This window comes from Typha angustifolia, chromosome 15, assembly GCF_048772165.1.
Source record: "Typha angustifolia cultivar Huaian chromosome 15, ASM4877216v1, whole genome shotgun sequence".
Taxonomy (NCBI): domain Eukaryota; kingdom Viridiplantae; phylum Streptophyta; class Magnoliopsida; order Poales; family Typhaceae; genus Typha; species Typha angustifolia.
Genome location: NC_133253.1, coordinates 15,190,708 through 15,217,034, shown reverse-complemented (window position 1 = coordinate 15,217,034; position 26,327 = coordinate 15,190,708). Strand labels below are relative to the sequence as shown.

The window sequence follows — 26,327 nt, the reverse complement described above, 5'->3', positions numbered from 1 at the left end:
AGGGGTCCTTTCGCCACAGAGCAGTGGCTATAAAGATATTGAATCCGGAAGGCATGCAAGGAAAAGCAGAGTTCTACAAAGAGGTGAATAAAATAGTTCCAAAATTGAATCTTACAAGTAATTTACTTGTACACTTGCAGAAATACTACTGACTATACCATTATATTGTACTATTGCCTTCATTCAAGAATGTGCTATGACACAGTTGAAATGTTCATGTTAGCAGATGGATGTTCTTAGTAGAGTAAGGCATCCAAATCTTGTCACTCTCATTGGAGCATGCTCAGAAGCCTGGGCTCTCGTCTATGAGTTTCTCCCCAATGGAAGCCTGGAAGACCGCCTCTGCTGCAAGGACGACACACCTCCTCTAACTTGGCAGGCACGCATGCAGATTGCTGCTGAAGTCTGCTCTTCACTGATCTTCCTGCACTCAAATAAACATCTGACCTTGATACATGGAGATCTCAAGCCGTCTAACATTCTCCTCGGCAAAAACTTTGTAAGCAAGCTTGGTGACTTTGGTATCTGCCGTCTTCTAGAATCTAATGCTAACACAATCCTTTTCCGCTGCACAAATTCTATTGGCACATTTGTCTACATGGACCCTGAATTCCTTGCATCTGGAGAGCTTACTCCATCCTCTGATGTGTATTCCTTTGGTGTAATACTTCTACGCCTTCTGACCGGAAAACCTGCATTTGGGAACATCAAGAAAGTTCATGACTCACTGGAAGCAGGACGTTTGAGTGAGATATTGGATTCATCTGCAGGTGAGTGGCCTTATGAGCAGGCCAAGCAGTTGGCAGAACTGGGTTTGAAATGTCGTGAGATCAAAAGAAAGAGCCGTCCAGTTCTTGCTGATGGAGCTCGGGAAGTCCTGGAGCTCATGATGAAGGTTACATAGTCCATTATTGCATGTTCCTGCTCTTCATTAAGGTCAGTTCCCGAGTACAAGAAACCTTGTATAATCCTACTTCTTCTGTCCATTAATTTAGTTTCGCCTAGACAAATTATTTGTAACGTAAACTTGCACGTATGCTGTATTTGTATCTTGACAGGATGAAAAATAAAGAAGCACTAATTGCAATGCCTAAATTATTACCATCTCGATCTCTGTTTGGTTACATGGGGATTAAAAGGATAGAAAAAAAAAAAAAAAAAGCATCAACTAAGAAGTTAAAATCCATAAGAAAAAGAATAAAATTTGGGTTCGTGGAGACGAACAAAAACTAGAGAAAAAAAAAGTGGTACTTTTCCTTTATAACCTGTGAATTAAAAGAATCAATTTTTAAGGAACAAAAGAGGACATATACCAATCATGCCAGTGGAAAAGAAGTTAAAGACGAAGTCGGCGTGGGATAACAGGTAGGCCGGTTTGACCACCGGATTAGGGATCCAAAACCCATCAGCGAGAAAACCCAAAAATAAATCGGAAGCTACTCTATTATCAGAGCCAGGTTTCGATCCTGGGACCTGTGGGTTATGGGCCCACCACGCTTCCGCTGCGCCACTCTGATTTGTTAATATGTTTGATTCTTAAATTTATTTAGTTAAAGTTTCAGTCAATTAGATATATCAATAACGAGAACAAAGAAAAGAAAGCATGAGAGATATGCTCAGTTGAAGCAAATTTCCATCCTTCTGATTTGAGATGATTAAAACTAGAGGATTTACCCACCATAAGTGAAGTCACTCATTTCCTCCATGCAAACTGACCAATTTTACGGAATGCTACAGAAGAAAGTGGTCGGTAGGTTAATTGTTGCTACTAGGTGTAATGAAACAAGGAAGGTGATCGAGAAGTTTGCTAAGAGGCAAACAGGGCAATTAACCAACTGTTGCTAAAATTAGACCAAAATTTTATATTCAATTTTAAAGGAAAGTTCATTTTTAGTTTTATCTTGTGAAAAGTCCTTCAACGAGTCTTATGAAGTTTGTAGTCATCTACAACACCACAAAGAAATATACAATCTCAAGTTCAGAGAGCATATAAAAATATTATTATATACACAAATCACACTATATCACAAACGTAATGTTCAGTGACTCTATCATGACTACTGTACAATTCTATGGAAAACAAAGAGGAAGCTATAGTGAGCACTATCAACACGGATGCTAGATACCATTATTAACAATCCACTGATGGAGAGAAAGTTAAACAAGGGAAAAGTGCAAAATCAAGCCAAAAAATGAAGGCTACAACAAGAGTGGCACAGAAAGCTCAAAATCAAACCAAAAATAAAAGCAAAAACAAGAGTGGGCACGAAAAACCTCCACTTGCTAGATCTCGACAAGAATGCCTACAAAAGCATCCCTGTAAAGCTCTCAAATTTTGAAAATTGTATCCTCCCATAAAGAGAGAAGCAAATATAGTCTAACAAGGAAGAGAAGAAGAGGGATAGAGCAAGAGGAGGAGAACAAAACTACATTATTTACTACTGTAATGTTAAACGGATGAGTCGTAGCTACTTTTATTAGCTTTGAGAAACCAAAGTCTTACTTGTGATCTTATCTAGTTAGATGAGATATTTAAGACCTTAGTCTTATCTCTAGTCCTCTGAATATCTAGAGTAGATATTTAGGAGATTTAGTCTTATCTCTTAGCCTTTTAGATATCTTAGAGAGATATTTATGAATCTTAGTACCTAAGTTTCCTTTAGCCTATATAAATGCTTAAATATATACTTGTAAAAAGATCTAAAACAAGTGAATTAAAATAGAAGTGAGAACTTCACAAAAGATTTTATATTCTCTAATTTATTAAAGTTTATTTCCCTTTTCTTACTTCTACACTTTCTTTACTTTAAGGCTTTCTTCATCTTATGAAAAATATGGAGTATTGCACAGACTAACAAATCGATCGAAAAAATTAAGTCTATGACAAGTGGGTATCAGAGTCATATGCAACTCACTACTGTGAGCAATGAAGTGCTACTGTGATGTCTTCCTCTGAAGTTCCTATCATCGATAGTGTGCTTGAGAAGAAGAAGCACCCATAGTGAGATAAAAACAAGGAGCTTCTAAGATAGTTTGCATTCGTAGAGGATTGCATTTCCACGCTTGAGGCTGCTTTGGGCGTCATAACAATCAACTAGAGTTGTTAGAGAATCTTAACACTGAATTTAAAGAAAACAGGTGAGCGGTAGAAGAATGCATCTAAACTGCGATGGATGCTTTCAAATCTCAATTTTGTGAGTTTAAATTGAACTTGATCAACAAAATAATGAGAAAGTTGTTGAGGCAATTACCTATTTAAGAGCATCAATCCAAAGTTAACTAAGTCGATGGTCCCAAGTTGAGAGTAAGTCTTTTTGAGAGGGTTGTCTCACATAGAGGTGATGTTGCGAAGAGCACATCTATGCCTAATATCTTGGAGATGCGAGTGTTCAAAAACATAAGCAACACAAAGGAGTTTGAGAACATCCTTTGAGGCATAAAACATGTACCTTAAGGCATTACGACTTGAGAATAAAGGCAGGGGAAGTCCAAACCATATCCATGTACTTCACTGATGATCTCATACTGTGGTGGTGTCAACACTCAGTAGAGATTCAGAATGGTCTTTGCTATATCGACTCTTGGGTGGACTTGAAATGCAATCCAAAGGTGAAATTTTATCTTTAAAATGTCAAATTCTTGGCTCAAAAGGACTTGTAGATGTTGAAGCATAGCGAGACTCTTGCCAATTATGTCAATGAGTTTACCTGTTTAAAGCTGTCCATTTCAAATATGTCAAAAAATAATCACGTGTTCTTCTTGATGGATTGTAACCATGAGTCTGAAAGAGTTGGTGGCTAGAGGGATTAATAACCTGAACGCTACCATCTTCATTACTAAAAAATTGCCCAAGTACAAGCAGAGAAATGACCACATTGCTAAGCTAAAACCATTGCTGTTTGGCGATGGCAATGGTAGCCAAGAAGTTTGTGAGAAAGGTGCCAACGAGACCTTCGAAGAATGCAACCGAGGGTCGATGTCTCAGCTCTAAAATGTAAAAATTTCTTGCTATGTTTACAGAAAAACTATTGGGCACATGATTGCTGAATTGAAAAAAAAACCTACATGCTGTCCAAGTCATGATAGAAGAGGATAGCAGAGAAGAAATGATGGTTGAAGCCCTTCAATGCATCAATGCTATCCATGGATCAATTTTGGATGGTAAGCCCTTTGAGTGAAAGGGACTTATGTACATCAACGCGATAGTAAACGGTGAAACTACTCGAGCGTTGATCGATATCGGCGTAACCCACAACTTCATACTGCTTGTAGAGGCCAAATGGTTTGGCCTCAAGTTAGAAAAGGAGGATAGCCACGTGAAGACAGTAAACTCTAGAGCTTGCTCAATCTTAGGCATTGCTAAAAATGTTAAAATCAGACTTCATGCATGGAGAGGATATAATAACATAACAATGACAAACCTTGATGGCTTTCAACTATCGTTGGTTTGGAGCTTCTTATTGATGCCAATGCCACATCTTAGAAGGGTGCGGATCTTGGATAAAGCAATGCAATATGTGATTCAGACTAACAAATATTAAAAGAGGCAAGAAATCAATGGCAAGAAGTGATGAGGGCATACCTAAAAAACTATGAGTGCACGACAGGGATGATCACGCATTAGGTGCGAAAGAATAAGACGTCCTATCAAAATTTTGGTTGAAACTAAAGTGCCAAGGATATCCAAAAGTCGAAGTGACGTCAAGCGCAGCTAGACACGAGAGGCACTATGATAAATAGGCAAGATTGATGTTTATTAGGGGTATAAACAAGTAGAGCCTAAGCGATCCGACTCTAGCTTAGGCTTGACTTAGAATTAATTTTGAGTCCTCTCAAGATGTTTAGGCTCAACTCAACTCAACTCGAGCCAAGACAACTCGAGCTCGACCCAAGACAGCTCGAGCCCGACCCGAGCCCAAGCCAACCCTCAGCTTGGTTAGAGAAGAGGAGGAGATGGCAGTGCGGCGGCTTGCCGAAGGAGGAGGCAGTGGCTTGCCGAGGCTAAAGGAAGAGGATGATGAGGCCAGAGGACGAGAAGGGGGGTGATGGAGAGGAGAAGTCAGCTACGGCTTGTCAATGGAGGGTAATGAGGCCAAGTGAAGAGGTGAAGGAGGAGGAGGAGACTGCGAAGTGGTGGCTTGTCAATGGAGGACGAGGAGGTTGGATGGGGAGGTGAAGGAGGAGCACGACGAGGAGGCAACGGAGGAAGATGAGGAGGTGATAGAGGAGGTCGGCGTTGGGGCCAACAATGAAGGAGGAGGGGGGTGATGGAGAGAAGTCAACGACGGCTTGTCGATGGAGGATAATGAGGCCAAGTGAAGAGGTGAAGGAGGAGGAGGAGACTGGGAGGTGATGGCTTGTCAATAGAGGACGAGGAGGTTGGATGAGGAGGTGAAGGAGGAGCACGACAAGGAGGTCGACGTCGGGGCCAATGACGACGGAGGAGGCCGATGTCGTTGTCAGAGCCGACGCCGTTGTCGAGGTCGACAAAGATGGAGGAGGGCAACGCCATGGTCGAGGCCGAGTTGATGGAGGAGTAGGACCACTCATAAGCCGGTTGAAGAGAAAATAAGGAGGAAGAGTGTGGTTTGTTTGGGATTTTTTTATTATCTTTAAGGTTAGGATTAGATATGGATAGGATAATAATAGCCATTATATCAGAGATCTAATGGTTATAAATATATTTATATATAATATATATTAATAAATATTATTTTTAAATGAGCCAATTAAGCTAAGCCCGAGTGAGAAGACTCTAGCTCAAGCTAGGCTCGGCTCAAGGTAAATTGAGCTGAGCCCGAGCCAACTAGCAAACCGGTTAAAAAGATTAAGTTCGTAACGGACTACTTATTTTTATCCATAGGTTTCTTCCAACCAAATGCTAAAAAAATAATTTAATAAATCGCTTAATAACATTAAAGGAATACTAAGACTTATCAAAAGATAACAAAGAACATCTGTCTCGACTAGATCCAGATCTACCTCTAGTGCAATAATAATAGGTTATTCATCAATTGATGATCATTCCTTTATCGGCCATAAAAATGGCATGATCAATTGTTCTAAACTTACAAGATTCAGAACATTGATCACCTAAATAGTTCATTAATTGTAGAATAAGGTATTATTAATATATATAATATTATTTTTAAATGAGCCAATTGAGCCAAGCCTGAGTAAGCCGACTCTAGCTCAGGTTCGGCTCGACTCAAGCTAAATTGAGCCAAGCCCGAGCCAACTAGCAAACTGGTTAAAAAGATTAGTCCGTAATTGCTTACTTTTATCCGTAGGTTTCTTCCAAACAAATGCTAAAAAAATAATTTAATAAATAGCCTTGATAACATTAAAGGCCTACTAGGACTTATCAAAAGATAACAAAAAACATTTGTCTCGACTAGATTCTGGTGCAATAATAATAGGATTCATCAATTGATGATCATTCCTTTATCGGCCATAAAAATGGCATGATCAATTGTTCTAAACTCACAAGATTCATGAGCATTGATCACCTAAATAGTTCATTTGTAGGATAAGATATTATGAATTACAAGATGTATCAAGTGGTGGCAAATTGTCTTTTCTCCAATATTTGATCAACATGATCTTTGTAATCTAGCTTATTTAATTAAAAATATTATATCTTTTCAGAAGATACAGCAATAACAGCTTTGACAGCTAGAGAAGAGTTCAAAAAGACCCATTAGTTCTTGCTGGGGTCGTTTGAAGAGAGCTCATGCAAAGTATCTAACAATAATGGCTCCCAAGCCGCCCGAAAGACCTCCCTACATACCCTAGCGCATCCGACCAACAAATCAGATCGCCATCCATCGCGTTGGCCACGTAGTGTTAGCTACGTGTCTTCCACAGGGCCCACACGGTGATAAACACATAGCCAATGAGCTTCCCAGATAGATTATCATCGAGATCTATGGAGGATCCAGTCGGGAAGGTTGTCCGGAGGACTAGAGAGCTTGATTCCCAGCCTGCAGGAAAACCAATCAATCGTAGCCAGCTCACGATTCATGAAGAGATGCCCAATGATTTCAACCTCACAGGAGGGAGGGTAGTCTTACAGTTCCAAAACCATTTACTAGAGGGAGAGGATGTTAAGGGCTAGAAGAGGTGGAGAGCATCTCCAACTCCCCTTAGCCATCGAGGAACGAGGGACGAATAGACTGATTTAGAAGAGAAAAACTTCGGAGGATGCCGAAATGTTAGATAAAACTAGAGATGAAAGAGGAAGACGTAAGAGACGGACAAAACATAAATAAGACAATTGCATGTCCCACATGATAAGGAATTTATTCGCATTGGATTGGCTTCATTACCATACTCTATTAATTTGACACGCGAAGCAATGAGTGATGCACAACATGCCGTTTATCCATTCGGAATTGTACGAAAAACTAATGCTCTACAATTATTGACCATACTAGCTACTCCAAAGGATTTGTTATGCTTCTACCAACGTATGTCTTCTTTTTTTTTTGGTTGAAATTTGCACTTTTTTATGGTTTCTCTTAATTTTACAAATTTTTTTGTATTTTTTTAAATTTAAACAGTTAATTATTCTTGTGATTTTAAATAAAGTGGAATAATTATCTTTATCAACATATTTAGCGAAACTAAAGGTCGAATTTGTAAATCCTTACTTACTAAAATAAAGTCTAATTTCACTTAGACTCCTAAACTATTATCATTTTATATGTATTTCTTGAATTTTTTTACCACGTATACTTTCTAATCTAGAAGGTTTTTTTGGTTTAGAGATCCGTATGATATTTTTATTTTTCTTAGTTTAAATGGATATATATTTTTTTATTTAGTTTAAAATAAAGTTAAAAAATTATTTTTCGATAGAAATCGTTTTCCGGGTTAAACGTTTTATATAATAAAACCATTTCCGACCGAGTGACTTCTGACAGATACATGAAGGCACGTGTTTTATATGGCAAGACTGCATGAACCCGAGGTAAAAATGAATAAAAAGAAGAGAAAAGGAACGCTAAATGAAGCCTAGAAACAAGAAGAGAGGAAGAGAAAAAGCCCTATCTTTTTCTACCATCCATGTGGCCCTCCTTAGCCTCCACAGTCACCCCTCTAGTTCCGCCTCCCCGGCCGATCCCGGGCAGCTATGGCCTCCCATTGGTCGGCCCGTTGAAGGATCGCCTTGACTACTTCTGGCTTCAAGGACCTGAAACCTTCTTCCGCAGCCGGATGGCCTCCCACCGGAGCACCGTCTTCCGCACCAACATGCCCCCGACCTTTCCCTTCTTCCTCAACGTCGACCCCCGTGTGGTCGCCGTCCTCGACACTTCCTCCTTCGCCGCCCTCTTCGACCCCTCGCTGGTAGATAAGCGTAACGTCCTCATCGGCGACTACATGCCCAGCCTCGCCTTCACCGGCGACACCCGCGTCGTCGTCTACCTCGACACTTCCGAGCCCACCCACGCCAAGGTCAAGTCCTTCTGCCTCGACCTCCTCCGCCGTAGCTCCCGCGTCTGGGTCCGAGAATTCCTGTCCAACTTCCGCGCCATGCTAGACGGGATTGAGTCGGACTTGCTCTCTGGAAATTCTTCTTCTAGCTTCTTTGTCCCGTTGCAGAAGTGCATCTTCGAGTTCTTGTCGAAAAGCATCGTCGGCGCCGACCCAGCCGCCGACCCAAGAGTCGGGGATTCCGGCTACATCTTGCTTGACAAATGGCTGGCGCTGCAGCTCCTCCCGACCATTAAAGTCGGCGCCATCCCCCAGCCGTTGGAGGAGCTCCTCCTCCACTCCTTCGCCTTCCCCTTCGCCTTCGTCAGCGGCGACTACCGCAAGCTCTACGACTTCGTCGAGAAGCAGGGCCAAGAAGTCGTCCGGATGGCACAAGACGAGTACGGTCTCAAGAAAGAGGAGGCCATCCACAACATCCTCTTCGTCCTCGGGTTCAACGCCTTCGGCGGCTTCTCCGTCTTCTTCCCCTCGTTGATAACCACCATTGGGAGAGACAAATCTGGGTTGCGCTCCAAGCTAAAGGAAGAGGTGAGAAGAGTGATGAAGAGTCGAGGAGACGGCAGCGAGATGGGCTTTGAGGCGGTGAAAGAGATGGAGCTTGTGCGCTCCACGGTTTACGAGGTGCTCCGCCTCAACCCTCCGGTACCCCTCCAGTACGGGCGGGCGAGGAGAGACTTCGTGCTGCGTTCCCACGACACGGCGTTCCAGGTGTCGAAAGGGGAGCTCTTGTGCGGGTACCAGCCCTTGGCCATGCGGGATCCGGAGGTGTTTGAGAATCCCGAGACGTTCGTAGGGACACGATTCATGGGCAGCACTGGAGAGGAACTCCTCAAGTACTTGTACTGGTCCAATGGGCCGGAGACCGGGAAGCCGACGGCGGATAACAAGCAGTGCGCCGCGAAGGATTACGTGGTGGAGACAGCGTGCTTGATGGTGGCAGAGTTGTTCAACCGGTATGATGAGTTCGAGTGCGATGATAACGCCATGTCCATTACCAAATTGGAGAAGAAAGGGATCTCATGAAGAAGAGTGAATCGTAGAAGGGTTTAATTAGTATAGTTTTCGAGTATCAATAATCAAACGAGCTGGTCTTTGGCAGATTGGCTTGATTTTAATAAAGCATAGCCGACTTGAGGTGATTATTCTCGATATTTAATATTTTAGATTGCTCCCTGTTTGTATAGAAAAACTATTATCATTACGTTTTGGTTTTACTCTTAATTTAATACTATATTATACCGTGTAGCTAAGTTATGAAGAAGATATCCACCGACTCTAGTAGAGATGGATAATTGTTGATAATTTTGTTAACTATAGGTTTTACTATATAAATTTGAATTAAAATAACTAAAAATATAAAATAACCTTAATACCCTTGAAAAATTAAAATAAAATTTTGTTTAAGTTAAGATAAAAATAAGTGAGAACTAAATTTTAGGTTCAAATGAGAGGTATTTTAAATTTTATATTCAAAGTAATAAATAATCTCTAATTTTTATCTGCCATAATTTCGGATGTTTTCGAGATATTAAAAATTAAATGTAGAGATTGAATAATAAATATTTATATATATATATATATCTGTTCATAAGTTTTATTTAGTTGGGTAGAATGAGCTTTGTTCATGGGATTAATCGGCATTTATCTCGAAATTATAATATCACATCTCTCTTTCTACGAGGGAGATCTTCTTCTTCTTCCATGTCATATCTGATGTCAAAGAAATCTATAATATTGGCAAACGTTTGGTTATATTTACAATTTTAAAAACTTAAAGTTTATTTGATAATCTCTCCGAAAATGATTGCACCGAAACTGATACGTGGACGTGATGTCTTAAATAAAAACATAGACAAAACTCTTTAATAAATTATTAGGTAGATTATAAATTTGCCCATGTAGTTTTATCTAAAATTAATCCACCATTTCATTTCTATATAAAATTGTTAACTTATCTATTTAAAATTTATAAAGAGAAATTACAAACAAAATTTAAAAAACTATTTGATGGGAATTTTTTTTTTCTCACCATAATAGATATGATAATATCATAATTATCTTACTCCTATTACATTTACTCACTATATTTTATCATTCAAATTTTAAATTAATATACACTTTAAATATTATCTATCTTCTCCTATTTAAGATGATAAGCTTCAAATCTTAGTTATAGCGTATTGTTGCCGAGCTGTCACCAATTAAGTGGTTGTCGGCGGCGATGCGAGTACAAGTACGAGTTTCAGATGAGATTTTCTCGATCCGGATAACGTTTTGGAGTGGAAGTATGTGGCCAAGAGAAAGACGTGAGTGATAGAAAATAATCGGGTGGAATAATTAACTTCACACTAAATAAGGGTATAAAACCAAGAACCATATCAAGGAAATATGGTGACAAAACATTCACTCAGATGGAAAGAAATGAAATCTTCTATTTACTACTGTTATTTTTTTCTTTTTAATTAATGGTATGGCTTCCCAGATTTTATCTAATTTGTTGAATAGATTGGTGGGATTCCCGATTAGCAATAATTGCCAAATGTATCGTCTTATGTATGCCGATGACTTGCTTATTTTAATCAAAGCTTTCTCCGTTAGCTACAAGGTGATTAAGGAGGTATTTGGACAGTATGATAAGATTACTAATCCAAAAAGTTAATCTTGATTAGTCTATTTTTTATATGCCTAGCTGGATTGATCCTACTATAAGTAGGGATATCAAAAGTATTTTATGTATCAATCATGGTACTTATCATATTTATCATCTAAATTTAGACTTATCAGGCTGCTATTGAGATAGTCAATAGCAAGCTTATTGATTGGACAAGAAACTCTCTCTCAAGTGGGTATATGATCACTATGATTTATTCTATCAGAAATGCTTTACCTACCAGCTTGCTTAGTAACTCTGTGGTACAGGTTGGTGTTTTTGATCATATTATTAAAAAAACCTAATAATTTTTTGTGAAAAAAGAGTGATAGAATGTTGTGCATCTTATTAATTGGGATATTGACGATTGCTTTTATGAACCCTAACATTGATAATCCCTATTGGTGACGGTGATCTCCTGTGGGTTATTTCAAGTATGTATAGGTACTTGATTGAGGATAGTAAATTGTTGAGGACCGGGTATATGAGAAATATTAGCAATGACAAAACTACTTCTTCGAATAATGACCCATGGATCTTTACTGTGCCTATTGCCTTCAAGCCAACTTACTTTAACATGAATGTTAGTTTTGGCAAAAAGATTATGGTTAGATCAATTAACAAGGGTGTTGACTTGCATTTTGACTAGTTCAAAATAAAATATATAATCTACATATATATAGCATATCTCAAATATTATAATTATAATTACTCATAAATTATACCCAGTTAATTAATATATATTTGCTTACAGTATTAATATTATAACACACAAACTCTTACCACAATATGCATAAGGTTATAAATCTTTATAATTACACAATTACTCTTGAGACATAAATATTATTTTAAAATATTAATATGTCAAGTTTCATAATATTTTAATAACATCCTATATAAAGACCCATAAGATAGGAACATTTTGGTGATTCTACTCATTGAATAATATTTTAAATATAAACATATAATATATATAATTCCACACTATATTATTTAAATTTGTGTTTAAAGTAATACATTAAATTTTTTTTATATATACCTTGGAGATATTTTCAAAATTTCGTCTAACCTAGGGGTATTTTTTGGAATTTGATTTGACATTTTTCTAGAAGATGTAAAATGCTATCAAATATCATTTTTGACCTAAATTATCAAATTAGATAATTAGTGGATTATATTTTACTATTGACACATTTATCTATTTATCCATTAAGAGCGCAACATGAGTATATTATTGTATTTTACATATAAAATCTAATACAGTTAGCTCAATGAGCTAATAAAATAAGTTTAAATTATACAAAACTCTCATATAAGTAAACATATTTCATTATAATACATTTCATGCTATATGGCATCTTGTCATTGTGCCACTTGTATTAGTTGAATCAATATCTAATATGATTAAATTTCTGTTTCCTTTATCCACATGGAAGCATAATTGATCCACATGTCAAAATTATATTATTAATATTTTATTCTGAGTCAGCAAGTCTACCAACCCCTAGCGGCTGCAGAAGGGACCCATGGTCCCACTGCAAAGGAGCGATGGCGATGAGAAGCCTCAACAGAGCCACCCCGGCATTGGAGTAGCTTCCTATAGTGGTGGCTATCGAGTCCGGCGTTCCCACAACCACCGACGGCCACAATTGGCTTTCTTGGGCTAGTGGCAGTGGTGTTCGATAAATTCCTATAGAAATGGAGATGAGTTCCTAGTCCTCCATGGCTGATTCCTTCTCGTTCGTCTTGGATCGTGTTTTAACCATTGTCCAAGGAATGTCGTCTTTGATACCAATCTTACAAATTAGATATTGAATCATCTATTTGTAGGATGATCCTGAGCTTTCGTTGGGTAGTAACCTCGGAAGTCGTAAATCTAATGACTTTAGAATGAAGTCAATCGGATATTCAGATGAAAAATTATAGTTAAAAATAGTGGAGCAACATCCAAAAGAGAATAACGATAAATATTCGATATTGTGGCGATTGTCGAAGGGTGGTGGACAGCCAAGGGTGGTGATAAATGGTCGTAAAATAAGGTGGCTGCTGGTGGAAGAATGTGGCCAGGGTTTGAGATATTAAAATGCTTCTACAGCTATGATCTACTCCTAGAAAGATAAAGATGATTTAACAACTACGTTAAAAAATAAAAATAAAAATAATAGTTTAGCTGAACTCATATTCATTCAATGATCCATGATAATCAATGCATGACAACTCCTATTTTAGAAGTAAAAATCCTAGCGAATCAAATCCATCCGTAAATTATTCGATTTATTTAAAATTTAAAATAATAAAATAAAGCTAACTAACTAACTCAAGTTGACTTGACTTGACTCGACTCGACTAATCTAACCTATGTGGTCAGATCATAACATAGTTTTGACCAGTACGTATTGCTTCTAATAGTCCCTCGGAAAATCAATATTGGTGTGCCCTCCTCAAGACCAAGCCTACTACGCACTACTTATACCAAGTAGAGATGATCATTAGGCTCAATCCGTCCAAATCTGGTCCGGACCCGCCCGATTTTAATCGGGCTAAGCCCAACCCAAGCCCGAGCCCAAGATGGTATGGGTGGCATAGGCTAAGCTTTTGCCCGCCTGGCTTGGCCTAAAAGTCCGATCCACTACTCTCATCTATGGCTCGACCCACATATGCATATTCCTATACTTTTTTAAGTCTCATATTAAATATTTAGTAAACTATATATCAATATATAAGTATGTTCTAATGAAAGATAACTAAAATATTTTTATATAAGCATATTAAATTTGGCCCAATAAGATATAATATTTTTAATATTGAACTTATTATGTAAGAACCATTATACCTAACCTAAGCCTAATATCTAATAAGCCAGTGGACAGTAACAGGCTAGAATATTTTTTGAGTCAATCGGGCTTAAATATTTACTCACGGTTTGGATCGGGCACCTCTAAGACCAAGAGAATCCCTTGAGTACATTTTGATTACAGTGTGCACCGCTTCTAGTTGATAGCAAAGAATCTTCTTGCCCTCTAGGTAGACCCGGTGGTGATCTTTGGCATCCCTTAGGCCGGGTCACATCATACTTCTTGATGACCAAAGTAGGGAAGTGGTCCACTTTCAGAATATCAAGCTCATGATGTTGGGCGAGGCCCACCCATATATATGGGTAGTGTTGTTTAAGATAGATGGGAATTTAGCGATGTCTCATCAGTTAAATCTTCTTAGATAGTTGGGTGTTGGTGACTATTTATTTTTAAAAAACCTTTTTTTAATATGATTCACCAGATGAAAAGGTTAGATGTCAAACAATTTAGAAGACAATTTAGAAGTATAAGTGAGTTAAATGACTTCTTCCTTCCCCTCCCCATCCGGTTGTAGACGCGGGTGATAGTTCTTTGATCAACAAACAAAGATTACAAGGGAACTGACACATTTCTGAGAAATAGTTAGATCTGCCCAATTATGGACGCAAGACTATCATTTAAGAAGAGACTATCCACCAAGTACGTACATTGTTGAATGCCCCTAAAAAGATTCCATTTTAATCACTTGGGAACTTGGCTTTATAATCTTGGATATGATTATGATTATCAAACGAGCCTGCTCAATATTTTACGACGTTAAACTAAGCTCAGTTAGGTTTAATTGGTCCAGTCCGGATCCAATAAATACTTGCAACTTTGGCTGGCTTTGTCGATATTTTTATCAAAATAAATGATTCAAACAAGAACTATTAATTTCTCCATTATAATCTAACGATTAAAATTAAATAATATTAAATAAAATTAATCAAAAATATCGATCATATGAATCGATCACTTTTCTAAATTATAAGAATAAATTAGTTATATTTTATTTATCTCTAAAATAATGATAATAAACTGATAGAAGTTGGCAATATTATTATTAAGGAAACAGTTATAAGGATAAGTAATAAGAAAATACTTAAATTATAGTTTACTTATAAGATAATCTAGTCACATATATAAAATAAAATATCTTATATACCCTTTAATTTATCATGAAAATTATTTTTAATAAATAATTGGAATCATTGCTCTTTTATCAAACTATACACTCATACGAGACTTTTCTCCTCTTCCATGGGGGGATTCACTGGGATCATACTTCTCCTCACTCTCGGCAAGCCAAAATTGGATAATGGTTCATGCCAACCAACACTAATTCGCCTGAACGAAAATTCTATGCTTAGTTGTCGTGTTAACATGGTTACTGAGTTGTTGGCAAAGGATAAGGACCTTAACGATGCGTGGAAACATTTTTTAATGAACATAATCCAGGTACAGCTTAAAGTTTTAGGTGAAGCCTCAAATGAGAAGCTTGACTGGAAGCACCACTCCTCGGTTAAAAATCATCGAAATTAACGTCAAGAACTAATTTTATTTGACTTGTCTAATTTATTAGTTGTACGCAATTAACCACCAATATTTCTCTTGTAATATTGGACCCGCAACCACCGAAAGAACCTCTGCGTTGTACCATAAATTAAGAGCCATTCCCTCAAGCGTCAGTAATTTTCCATCCCTTTGGAAGGCAATTAATGGCATCTGCTGCTGGTGTTGAGGGAGACAAGTATCGCTCTTTCATGTATGGGGAGAGTGAAAAGAACACCGTATGGAGGTACGGGGCTCCTCCCAACTATGATACTGTGAACAAGCTCTTTGAAGAAGGTAGAACTCAGGTAATAGTCGAAACAAATATTTGATTAAATTAGTACTAAACTATATATACTCGTCACTCCCTTGCCCTTATCAACATGTACTTCTTCTCCTACGTAAATTATTTTTACTAGGAATGGCCAGTGGGATCTCTTGAGGAAAAAGTGCAGCGCCTCGTGAAGACATGGGAGATGGAGTTGGTCCACAAGATTCGGCCGGAAGACTACAAGACCATCAACACAAACAATTTTCTTTTCAGCGTCAATGGTACTGAAGCTATATATATATAGTTGCTACGCCCTTATCTTTTGTTCCTGATCTGCTATATATCCAGCATCTTAATTATTAAGATTTTTAGATTAATTTACTAGTTATCCGATGCAGAAGGCCGCCGCACATCTCCTTGTCAATAGCTTATCTAACATTAATTGATCTAGCTTCAAGTTAACAAAATGATCTTATGATGGTTTAGGCCGAAAACCTATAACAGCAAAGCAAATAGGGGAGATGGGAGGAAGCTACAATGCCTTCTTGCAAACCAGCTTGCCTCCTGAACTCCGGATCTTTGACCCGGCGCAAGAATCGACGGAAACATCGCAGTCGACGTTCACCACCGCCTTCCCTCGTGGGTTTGCCTTGGAAGTGTTACAGGTCTACAGCGGTCCGCCGGCGATCTCCTACAAGTTCCGGCACTGGGGTTACATGGAAGGACCATTCAAAGGGCATGCTCCAACTGGAGAGCTTGTTGAATTTTTCGGCACGGCCATTTTCCGCGTACTAGTCTAACCTCTTATTTCTAATTAAAATTTATGTCGTTATCACTACATCATTACTCTTTTATATATATATATATATATATCTATATATATGTGTGTGTGTGATCTAATAGGTCGATGATGAGATGAAGATAGAGAGGGTGGAGTTCTTCTACGAGCGTGGAGATTTCCTCTCGAGCTTCCTTAAAGGAGCACCAATTGATGGTACGTCAGCATCAGGCTGCCCTTTAATTAAAAAATAAGTAGATATCGCAACTGGAGAGAAAGAAATGGAAGACGAGCAGAATAAAGAAAATAAATTATATTACTATCGGTTTGGTCTTGATGTATTTATTTATCTTGCTTTCAGTCTGTTAATGTGAAAGAAGTTGTTGAACACTGAGATCTGAGATCTGTTAGTATTATTATTAATTAATCAGCATATGAAAGTCTATCGAGATCTATTTAGCTTAGTGACTTGGTTTAATAATAATATGTAGTGGTTGAAGGTTCGGAGTTTTAAGATGAGGCGTACGAGATTATTGTTTGTTGTCTTTCTTCTTCGTTCTGCCTCAGTGCCACATATTTTATTTGTTGTTTTCCTCTCCTCTCTGGCTAGGAGAATTGGCTGTGGGTCCTTAATGGACAATCAACATATAGATTTTAGAAAATAAGTAGAAGAATGGTTCTTTGTGACGAAAGGGTGAGAAACCTATGTGCTTTCTGTTGAGTATAAGATGTTTTCCGAAAGAACGATGAAAAATATAACAAAGATGTTTATAGTAAATAAATATTTATAAATATAGGCTTTGCATCAGGATATGAAAAAAAAAAAAATAATGATCATAAATACATAATTTGTGGTGTTAAATATAAATTTCTCCTCTATTATATATCATCAATAATGGAGCAAGTCGAGAAGTAGTTTTACTATCTTTCTCCATCAATTAATTCTCCTAGCTGAGAAGATAGGAGAAGAGAGTAACTAGAAATTACTAAAGAAGTAATAGAGGATAGTCCTAAATGGAAGAGAGGAAAGAGAGGAGTTGCTTCTTTATTTGGAGAATAATTGCTGTAGCGTCTGACCTTGCATATATATGCCTTTATTTTTTTTCCCTAATACAATTGAATCATTTATTACATGAAATTCAGGTTATACTTGTAGATAGAAAATGCCACTAAAAGTTATCAAAATGTCACTATAGATCAATGCTGATATTTTAAAACATATTGCTCAAAGTAGTCTCAGTGTTGATCAACATTGACATTTTTGTCATATTCAGTAGACAGATAGTATGTGCCAACAAAAGATATAAACAATGACATTATTGGACTTTTAGCAAAAATGCTGATAAATTTAGTGGCATTTTATAAATGCCGGTGTATATAACTCATGGCATTTGTTCAATCACCGGTAAATAACCAATAATTAATGGTATTTCTTTAAATATATGTAAATCTTTAGTAGCAATTGCTAAAATGTTGTTGGAGCTCTTATTTGGCTTTTACAAGTTTTGGTGGCATTTACGAAAATGTCATTAAAACTGATTACTTAATATCATTTTAATTTTAATTTTTTTAGCACTATAATTGTGCTAAATTCAAATACCTATAGTGTAATCAAACATAATATTCTTTTATACTACATATCAATAAAATTATATATATAACAAAGACCACCCTATAAATAAGAAGTTCAAAAATTATATATATATATATATATATATATATATATATATATATATATATATATATATATTATCTTTCCAAAGAAAATACAAGTGTTTATGGAGTATACACACATCAACAACTATCCAAAAAGATTAATATTATGCCTATAATTAGAATCATGCATTTAGATCAATAATCATCCAAATATGATCATATCAAAATAAAGTAGTTTTAAGACATTTTAAAATCCTTACTATTAAAGATAAAACACCTAACACATTCAAAATTTAAGGTATCCGTATTGTATTTCATCTTCATCATAGTTTGACCTGAAAAAGTAAAATAAAATTTATAGATTAAATAAATAAAATTATATAATAAATATATACTTAATATAAATTTTTATTCACTAAGAAGATTAAGTTATTGTCTTTGTAGTGACATCTTAAATTGACCTCATATAACTATGGCATCTTAATAAGGGCTCATTTGGTGCGACAGCTACTTCGATATAAACTTCCCAAAATTCTTATTCAAGTCTCTCCTATCCAACTAATTCCAAGAAAACTTTACTATAAACTATTTCATATGCCACTAATTGATGAGGTCTTCTAATTGATATTGAAACTTATTCACAACCCTATGTATGATTTATATTATTATTACACATGAATTATATAAAAATCAAGAACTTAAATATAAATATTTATATATTTACCTTATTTGATACTTCACAATATCTTTTTTTCTTTTTAGACAGAAGTACCTACCAAAATTAAAAATTTACATAATTTAGTTGAATAACAATTTGCTATATGAAAAAAAAAAATAAGAACACCGTGTTACGAATCGAGCTAAAGAAAAGGTTAGGTTAGGTACTTGGATTCAAGGGAATTCTCTAATGGTGATAGAAAGAACGAAAGTGGGATGAATATGGAGATGGGGATACTTGCAATCAAAGAAGAGATTGGATGTGGGGGAACAAGGGGGTCGCTCCTAGAAGAAGTAGAGAAGCGATAGACGAGAGGAAGGATCTAACCAATGTTGGCTAGGGGACGATGTGATATAAGGGCATAAGGAAGGAGAGAGAGGAAAGGAGATAGAGAGAAAGAGATTCCATTCATCATAACCCAACTAGGGTGCACTCCATAGATTTAGAGGCTACTATTTTGATCCAAACAATAAAAATAAAACCCTAGAAACTAAGCGTTCTAGACGCGACTCATTCAAACGTGCGAATTTTGTTTTCTATCTTTGCAAATGCATGCAGGCGTTCGAATAGGCCCAAAGCCATTCAAACGTGCAATTCCTGTTCTGTCTTTGTGAACACGTGCATGTATTCGAATAATGCATTCGAACGCCCCCCGAACAAAAGACCTTATTTTCTCAAACAAATTTATTTCTTCCAAACTAGATAAATAGATTCATCCCAATGAACCTAATACCGCGAGTGGATCCAATCCGACCGAGTCATATCACACAGTAGTATCGACACAGATATATTATAAAATATATATTAATTAGACAAATAATAATTAATTCAAAACTTGTATAACTTCACAAGTGTAAGCAAAGTGTAAGTCGTTGAATTATTAATTTTATAAATAATTATTTTTTGCATCCATATTAAAACTATGAGATAACTAAATTTATATTATTTATATTATTTTTCTACTTGTGTGTACAATTTTTTTTGCATGCTTTTTTTTTTAAACAGTGAAAGAAGAGCTTTAAAAGATATGAAAAATAAGGATATTTTAGAAGAAAGAGAGGAGAGAAAAGGGGGAGGAAGAGAACAGAGAAAGCATTGACAAGATAAGAAAAGAATTAATATGAGAAAAAGAGGAGGGAGAGAGGAGACATAGCAATGACAAGATAAGAAAAGAATTAAAATAAGTTATTTCAAGGATATATTTGAAATATATTTCAATTCAAATTAGATTTTTTATTTTTATTTTTTCTCTCTTTATTGGGGAATAAATTTACTTAAGGATAAAATGATGCTCGGTTATTAAACGCAATCAAAGGCTAATATCCTATATTTTCCATCTTCATTAAAAATAAACGATTTTTAAAATAAATAAATTTGTGAAGGAGAGTTTGTCTTGCCAAACAATTTTTATAACACCACTGTGCTACGAATATATACAAAATAGTCGATATGGAGGATGATGACTATCTCATCACTTTTTATACATTATTTATACACTATATGAAGATAAGTCTTTATTTATTTAAAAGTTTTAATACCGCTTTGAATAAGTATTGGTAAATTTTTTTAAAAAATATTATAATTAATACTACAACGTTCAAAATATTATAAAGGGATTGAAATCAGTAGAACACTTTGAAGAATATAGAGTGGCATTATGATTATTGAAAGGCTTATATTAACAGAAATTATGTAAAAATCCTTTATTTGATTAATTATAAGAGTTTTTAACCTAATGGGTTTGCTAGTAAGCTTCACCATCCACATAGCATGCAAGCAGGAAATAGAAGAAAGAAGGAAACAAATCAGCAGTCAAATTAGTTTCTCCCGCACGTGCTAGTTTAGACCAAATTAACGGCCAGAGATCTACGACAGCCGCCATCCTCGTTTGAATTCCGGATTTAGGCATATGCGAAGGAACTTTCCTCTCATCTCCTCGCCCCCATTCGTCTTATTCTCCGATATTTCATCTCTCTCTCTCTCTCTCTCTCTCTCTCTCTCTCTCTCTCTCTCTCTCTTAATATAAGAACCATTGCAAGATTGTCTTGGATAGTGGGCATATCTCTCTCTCTCTCTCTCTTCTACCCAATTCCTCCTCCATCCTCTTCTAGAGTGTGCTATTTACACTATTAATCACCATGAAGCTCAAGAACAGCCCCTCCCGAGGCGGGGACGGCGGCCGAAGCCGGATCCTTGCCACGGTCACTCTCATGGGGAGCTCGGGGCCTCTGCGGTTCCTCGTGCACGAGGGCGAATTAGTTGAAACAGTCATAACCACTGCCCTCAAGTCTTACTCCCGACAGCGCCGTTTACCCGTTCTTGGGTCCGACGTCGAAGATTTCTTGCTCTACTACGCGAATGGCAGCTCCGATGGTATGTTCGCTCTTCCTCCTCTTTTTATGTTTTGATTATTCCAGAGATTTATTGTGTTTTCTTGGGTTGATTTGTGTGATGGAATGCAGCTTTGAGCCCAGAGGAGCCCATCAACTCGATGGTTTGTAGGAGATTTATACTTTGCAAGAAGCAGAGGGAGGGAAAAGACCAACCGCATTGCAGAAGGAAGGGAAGAGGGAGCTGGAAGGCTATGCTTAACTTGCTTAGCTTCAGGGTCTCTTCTTACTGATCTAGAGCTGAGAGAGAGAATTTTGTAATTATCAAAGTAAAATTGCATAGGAGTTCATCCTCTGTCATCTGGATTGAGGGATGGGAGTGAAGAAATGACGAGGAATTGATTATTCTTTTACGTAGAATCATTTATTGCTTCGTAATGATTCCTCCAGCTTGTCTCAGTTTAATCTCTTTTTTATAAACTTTCTTTGTAATACATAAATAATTGCGTATAGTTAAGGTTCCCAATGTGGTATTTGATTGCCAATTCTCCTTAAATGATGCATGTTAGAGTGGTTTTACGATTTCTGTCGTACATCAGAATTTGAGATGGAAATCACGCATTAAAATCAAAGGGATGGGGAATCCAAAAGTTTCCAAGGGGATTGCTTATTGATTGTGGCAATTGAATTGTACAGACTAGATTTAATATCCACCACCAATTTTCTTAATGTAATTGAAACTCTGTTTCTCCACATACATCCTTGGTCGCCCCTTTTCTAAAAAAACCCTAGAAGAGCTCCTTCTGAGACACGTGTCTCCAGCTACGGCTTCTCCTATTTTCACTATCATAACCATTTTGTTTAGGAGGTGAGAGGCCTCTCTTCTAGTCTAGCTACCTTTCTCTCTCGCCTCTCTTCTCTCTCCTAAACCTTCAGATCACGCCCCACCAACGATGCTCAACATAGTGAGCTATTTGGGGGTTGAGCTCCCTCTCTTTTGTAGAGAGAGCTTGAACTCAGCCCCTTCCTCCATATTGTTTCGTCTACTAGGGTAGATAGGGCAATTGAACTAGCTCCTTCTCTTTTTGAGATGTTTTATTGCCATTCCTATTGGTAGACATGATTATTATGCCCCACTCGTCCAAACCCGGCCCGAACCCACCTAGTTTTAACTAGACTAAACCCGACTCGACTCGAGCCCGAAATGGTAGTGGGCGGCATGGGTTAAGTCTTTGCCCACTCGACCCGGCCCGAAACCCTGATCTACTACTCTCATCTATAGCTTGACCCATAATGCATATTCCTATAATTTTTTTAGTCCCATATTGGATATTAAGTAAACTATATATCTATATATAAGTATGTTTCCATAAAAGATAACTAAAATATCTTCTTATAAATCCATAAAACTCGTCCCATAAGATATAATATTTTTTTATATTTAACCTATTATATTAGACACATTATACCTAACCCAAGTCCAATATCTAATGTGTTAGTGGCCAATAATGGGCTAGAATATTTTATCCCAACCTAAACCTGCTCGGCTAGAGTGATTAGTGGTCGGGTCATGAACAAATATTTAAGCTTGGCCTAAACCCGACTGGGCCCACTCGATCACATCTGCCTATAGGTGATTCGAGGGGTTGAGGCTTTTATCGCTTATCTAAGGTTGTTATTATTTTCCTTCCTTGGCTTGCCTTCAAGCTTGTTGTATTTTTGTTTACTTAGTTATAGTTTAGTAAGTTGACTATCAATGGTGATAACTAGTATTCACATCGATAATCTTCACTTCAACTTCCTTTCAGTCCCTCGTTAGGCTATGTGTGTGCATAGGTTGCCAATGGTCATGATGGAACCGCTAGGTATTGGACCCTTTTGTGCTAAGGTGCCATTTAGGTTGTGTCTAGCATCATCTTCTCTGAGCCATTTGAGCTAGATTATCAACAACAAAGATTGATAACTAGAATTTGACGCTCTTGTGTCAGGGCAAATTTTAATGTAATATAAAGCTTGACAACCTAAAAATGAGACTCTAAAGGAGAATGTATGAACTTACAATATTAATAGGGCTTGCAAGATTAGGCCTTGTAATAGTTAAATATTGTCAGGCATAAAAGGTGACTGATAGTTTATAGGATTATCAAATGTTTTTACTTTCTCATGAAAGATGTTGGCCATCTATATGAGAGTATGTTATGAATCAGATTTGGATCGATATAAATATAGATGAATTTTAGATTGGGATGAAAAGTTAAAAATAAATAGAGAAAGGTCATAACAAGATAGAAATGGAGATATTCGTTATTACGGTGGTTGTTCGATGGTGATCGACGAATATAAAGTAAGGTGGCTTGTGGAGGAAGATAATGACTAATGTTTAGAAATTTGGAACGGGGTCTATCTACTCCTAAAAAGCTAAAGATGGTCTAACGGTTATGGTAAAATAATAAATCTTATAATAATAATTTAGCTAACTCAAGATTCATTCCCCAATAATATTCAACACATGCTCACTCATATTTATAAGAGTAAAATCCTAGCGGATCAAATCCACATACAGACTATTTGGAACATTTGCCATTTGTTTGCATCTAGGTTTAAGCTAGCCTTCTCCCTTCTCATCTCTTTCCCTCGGGTACCCACTCTGAGATCGCCGAGGTTATGTCTCCGTCGCTTCTCCCTCCTTAGTTTGGTGACTAGTTCCACCTATAGAAGCCTCCTTCTCCCTCTCGACTTGTTCCAAGAACTAACCCCTCCACCATAGCCACTTTTCACTTCCATAATCCTAATCCTAACCCTAATTATATCACCAATTTCCATCATTCACGTCCATTCTACCATTCTTGACCTTTAGCTAATATTTTCACCATATCTTTTGATCTACCAATCCGATCAATAAGATCTCAATTCTGTTGGATTTTTTACTTCTAGAGGAATAACATATCCGAATCTCAGGTCATTTTAACAATTAGATCGATCCCTTATCATCTTCAAAAATTCTAGATTAAGTTCTATCCAAAACTACAACTCGGATCGCAACCATCTTCCTCAATAGCGATTGTAATAGAACCTAATACAAAAAATCAACATGATTGAAAACTTGCTCAATGGCATATGTAGGGGTGTAAACAAGCCAAGCTTGAGCGAGCCAGCTTTAGCTCAAACTCCGCTCAAAATTAATTTTGAGCCTTAGAGTTGGGCTCAGGCTCGGCTCAACTCAACTTGAGCCTGAAATGAGCCTATCATCAAGCCTCATTCAAGCCGAGCCAAATCAAGCCCAAGCCGAGCCAAAAGAAAAAGAAGAAGAAGAAGAAGATCGAGGCCCGCGGGATGGTGCTGGGGGACCTATCGGAGAGCTGCGTTGCGGAGGTGCTGATCCACCTTGATCCGTTAGAAATTTGTCAGCACTGCAGCAGCTTGACAAGGCGGCACCGCAGCGACTTGCCGTTGCCGAAGAAGGAAGAGGCAGCATCGCGATGGCTTGCCATTGTCAAAGGAGGAAGAGGCAGCACCGCAGCAATGACTTAGCAAAAAAAAGGATGAGGGCACGAGGCAGCACAGCGACAACAGGTAGGCAAAGGAGGAGGAGGCAGCACCAACACATCACAACGGAGGAGGAGGCGGGGATGTGGAAATGAGATTTGGAGATTGGGGTTTTTATCACCCCTTTTATACTAAGCCTATCGAGCCGAGTCTAAGCGAGCCGGCTCTAGCTCAGGCTCGGCTCGATATTAATTTCGAGCTAGTTTTGGTAGCTCGGGCTCGACTTATCTTTAACCGAGTCGAACCGGACTTGAGCTTTAACCGAGTCTGAAAAAACCTCTAAACACACGTATGTATCTAACCTCTAGACAATGATATTTCTCGTTCGCTTAAGTAAAAATCGGAAGAAATATTAAAAATGAAAGTAGAGATGAACACCAAGATTTTAACGTGGAAAAACTCAAACGGGAAAAAAACCACGGATCCAAACTCGGATCAAAACCAATCACTAAAATATTAGCAATTACAAGACTGACTCACAAAACAACCTGTCGATCCAAACGACTTTGTTCCTCTCAGTCTTGATCGCTAGAACCCACGATTCACTACTTCTTGTGATTGAAATCCAATCTCAATAGCCCTCGAGATTGATCTTTCATCTAGATAGCCCTTAAGACGAAAGATTAAATTCTTGTAGATGAGTGAAACCTTGTTCGCTGAAGAACCGATGTAGCCTCAAGAAGTCTCCTTCAATAATCTTCTTCCACTACCCTAGAGATAGGGTTTCATAATCCTTATATATGATATTCAAGATAGAACCAAATCCGAGTCTTATCCGTACTCATGAAAGTTCAATATTTTCATATTCGTTGGTGCGTTCGAATGACATGACTTGATCTCATCAATTTTGCTCTAATAATTTTGCAATTCTTCAAACCAGAGATTTTCTAGACTTGTGTAAAGCTCATATACATGTAAAAAAATACTTAGAATATTTTGTACACAATTGCCAACAATTAAAAACCTAACAGAGTCGAACCAGACTTGAGCTTTAGCTGAGTTGAGCCCGAGTTGCTCGTTTAAATTAACAGCTCTAGGCATATGGAACACATACCCCTGATCAGGTGACTAAAGGCATTGGAGCATTAGATTTAGAAGATGGACATATATAAAGAGAGGATCATACAAGGTCTAAAGAGCTTGACAGTGTAGTCAAATTTTGAAGGAGTTAATGGTTTATTCTATTATAAGGAAAAAAAGATTCATTAAATGCCACATGATGCAAGATGAATACATGAAAGGATGTGCGATTAATACAATGAAAGCCTTCATAGAATGAGCTATAACCAACAAAAACACAAGAAAGGTTATGTGGAGCAAAATTGGGGCTTACCAAATAAAATATTGAGTAACGAGACTCACTTAGAAGGACTCGAGTTAGATGCCGATTAATGATGAATGGAGACATGCTATATGCCTCAACCTATAGGGGCATTGCAAATGAGATTGAAAGAGCATGGTAAGACATGTTTTTGTTGCAAATCTATGCCTACTTAT

At 37.3% G+C, this 26,327-nt stretch overlaps 4 protein-coding genes, 1 long non-coding RNA gene and 1 other non-coding gene across 6 annotated transcripts; 4 read left to right on the top strand and 2 right to left on the bottom strand.

Moving 5' to 3' along the window:
* The first annotated feature begins 8 nt into the window (after nt 1-8).
* Nucleotides 9-1,161, top strand: LOC140777280 (U-box domain-containing protein 70-like). Its single transcript, XM_073121297.1, has 2 exons — nt 9-83; nt 189-1,161. The coding sequence occupies exon 2, from the start codon at nt 227-229 to the stop codon at nt 902-904; it is 678 nt and encodes a 225-aa protein (XP_072977398.1). The 5' UTR covers nt 9-83; nt 189-226; the 3' UTR covers nt 905-1,161.
* Nucleotides 1,162-1,445: 284 nt separating this feature from the next.
* On the bottom strand, nt 1,446-1,517 carry TRNAM-CAU (transfer RNA methionine (anticodon CAU)). The gene has a single exon. It is a non-coding gene; the product is annotated as a tRNA-Met (tRNA).
* Nucleotides 1,518-6,601: 5,084 nt separating this feature from the next.
* On the bottom strand, nt 6,602-7,243 carry LOC140778991 (uncharacterized). The gene is made up of 2 exons (XR_012107275.1): nt 7,074-7,243; nt 6,602-6,983 (listed from the first exon to the last, which is right to left on the bottom strand). It is a non-coding gene; the product is annotated as an uncharacterized lncRNA (long non-coding RNA).
* A 749-nt stretch (nt 7,244-7,992) lies between these two features.
* On the top strand, nt 7,993-9,645 carry LOC140778674 (fatty acid hydroperoxide lyase, chloroplastic). The gene has a single exon (XM_073123498.1). It carries the CDS (start codon nt 8,068-8,070, stop codon nt 9,517-9,519), a length of 1,452 nt encoding a protein of 483 aa, XP_072979599.1. The 5' UTR covers nt 7,993-8,067; the 3' UTR covers nt 9,520-9,645.
* A 6,001-nt stretch (nt 9,646-15,646) lies between these two features.
* Nucleotides 15,647-17,023, top strand: LOC140778817 (pathogen-related protein-like). Its single transcript, XM_073123686.1, has 4 exons — nt 15,647-15,839; nt 15,951-16,083; nt 16,289-16,590; nt 16,706-17,023. Exons 1-4 carry the CDS (start codon nt 15,699-15,701, stop codon nt 16,832-16,834), a joined length of 705 nt encoding a protein of 234 aa, XP_072979787.1. The 5' UTR covers nt 15,647-15,698; the 3' UTR covers nt 16,835-17,023.
* A 3,959-nt stretch (nt 17,024-20,982) lies between these two features.
* Nucleotides 20,983-21,840, top strand: LOC140778782 (uncharacterized). Its single transcript, XM_073123645.1, has 2 exons — nt 20,983-21,327; nt 21,417-21,840. Exons 1-2 carry the CDS (start codon nt 21,093-21,095, stop codon nt 21,575-21,577), a joined length of 396 nt encoding a protein of 131 aa, XP_072979746.1. The 5' UTR covers nt 20,983-21,092; the 3' UTR covers nt 21,578-21,840.
* Nucleotides 21,841-26,327: the final 4,487 nt, after the last annotated feature.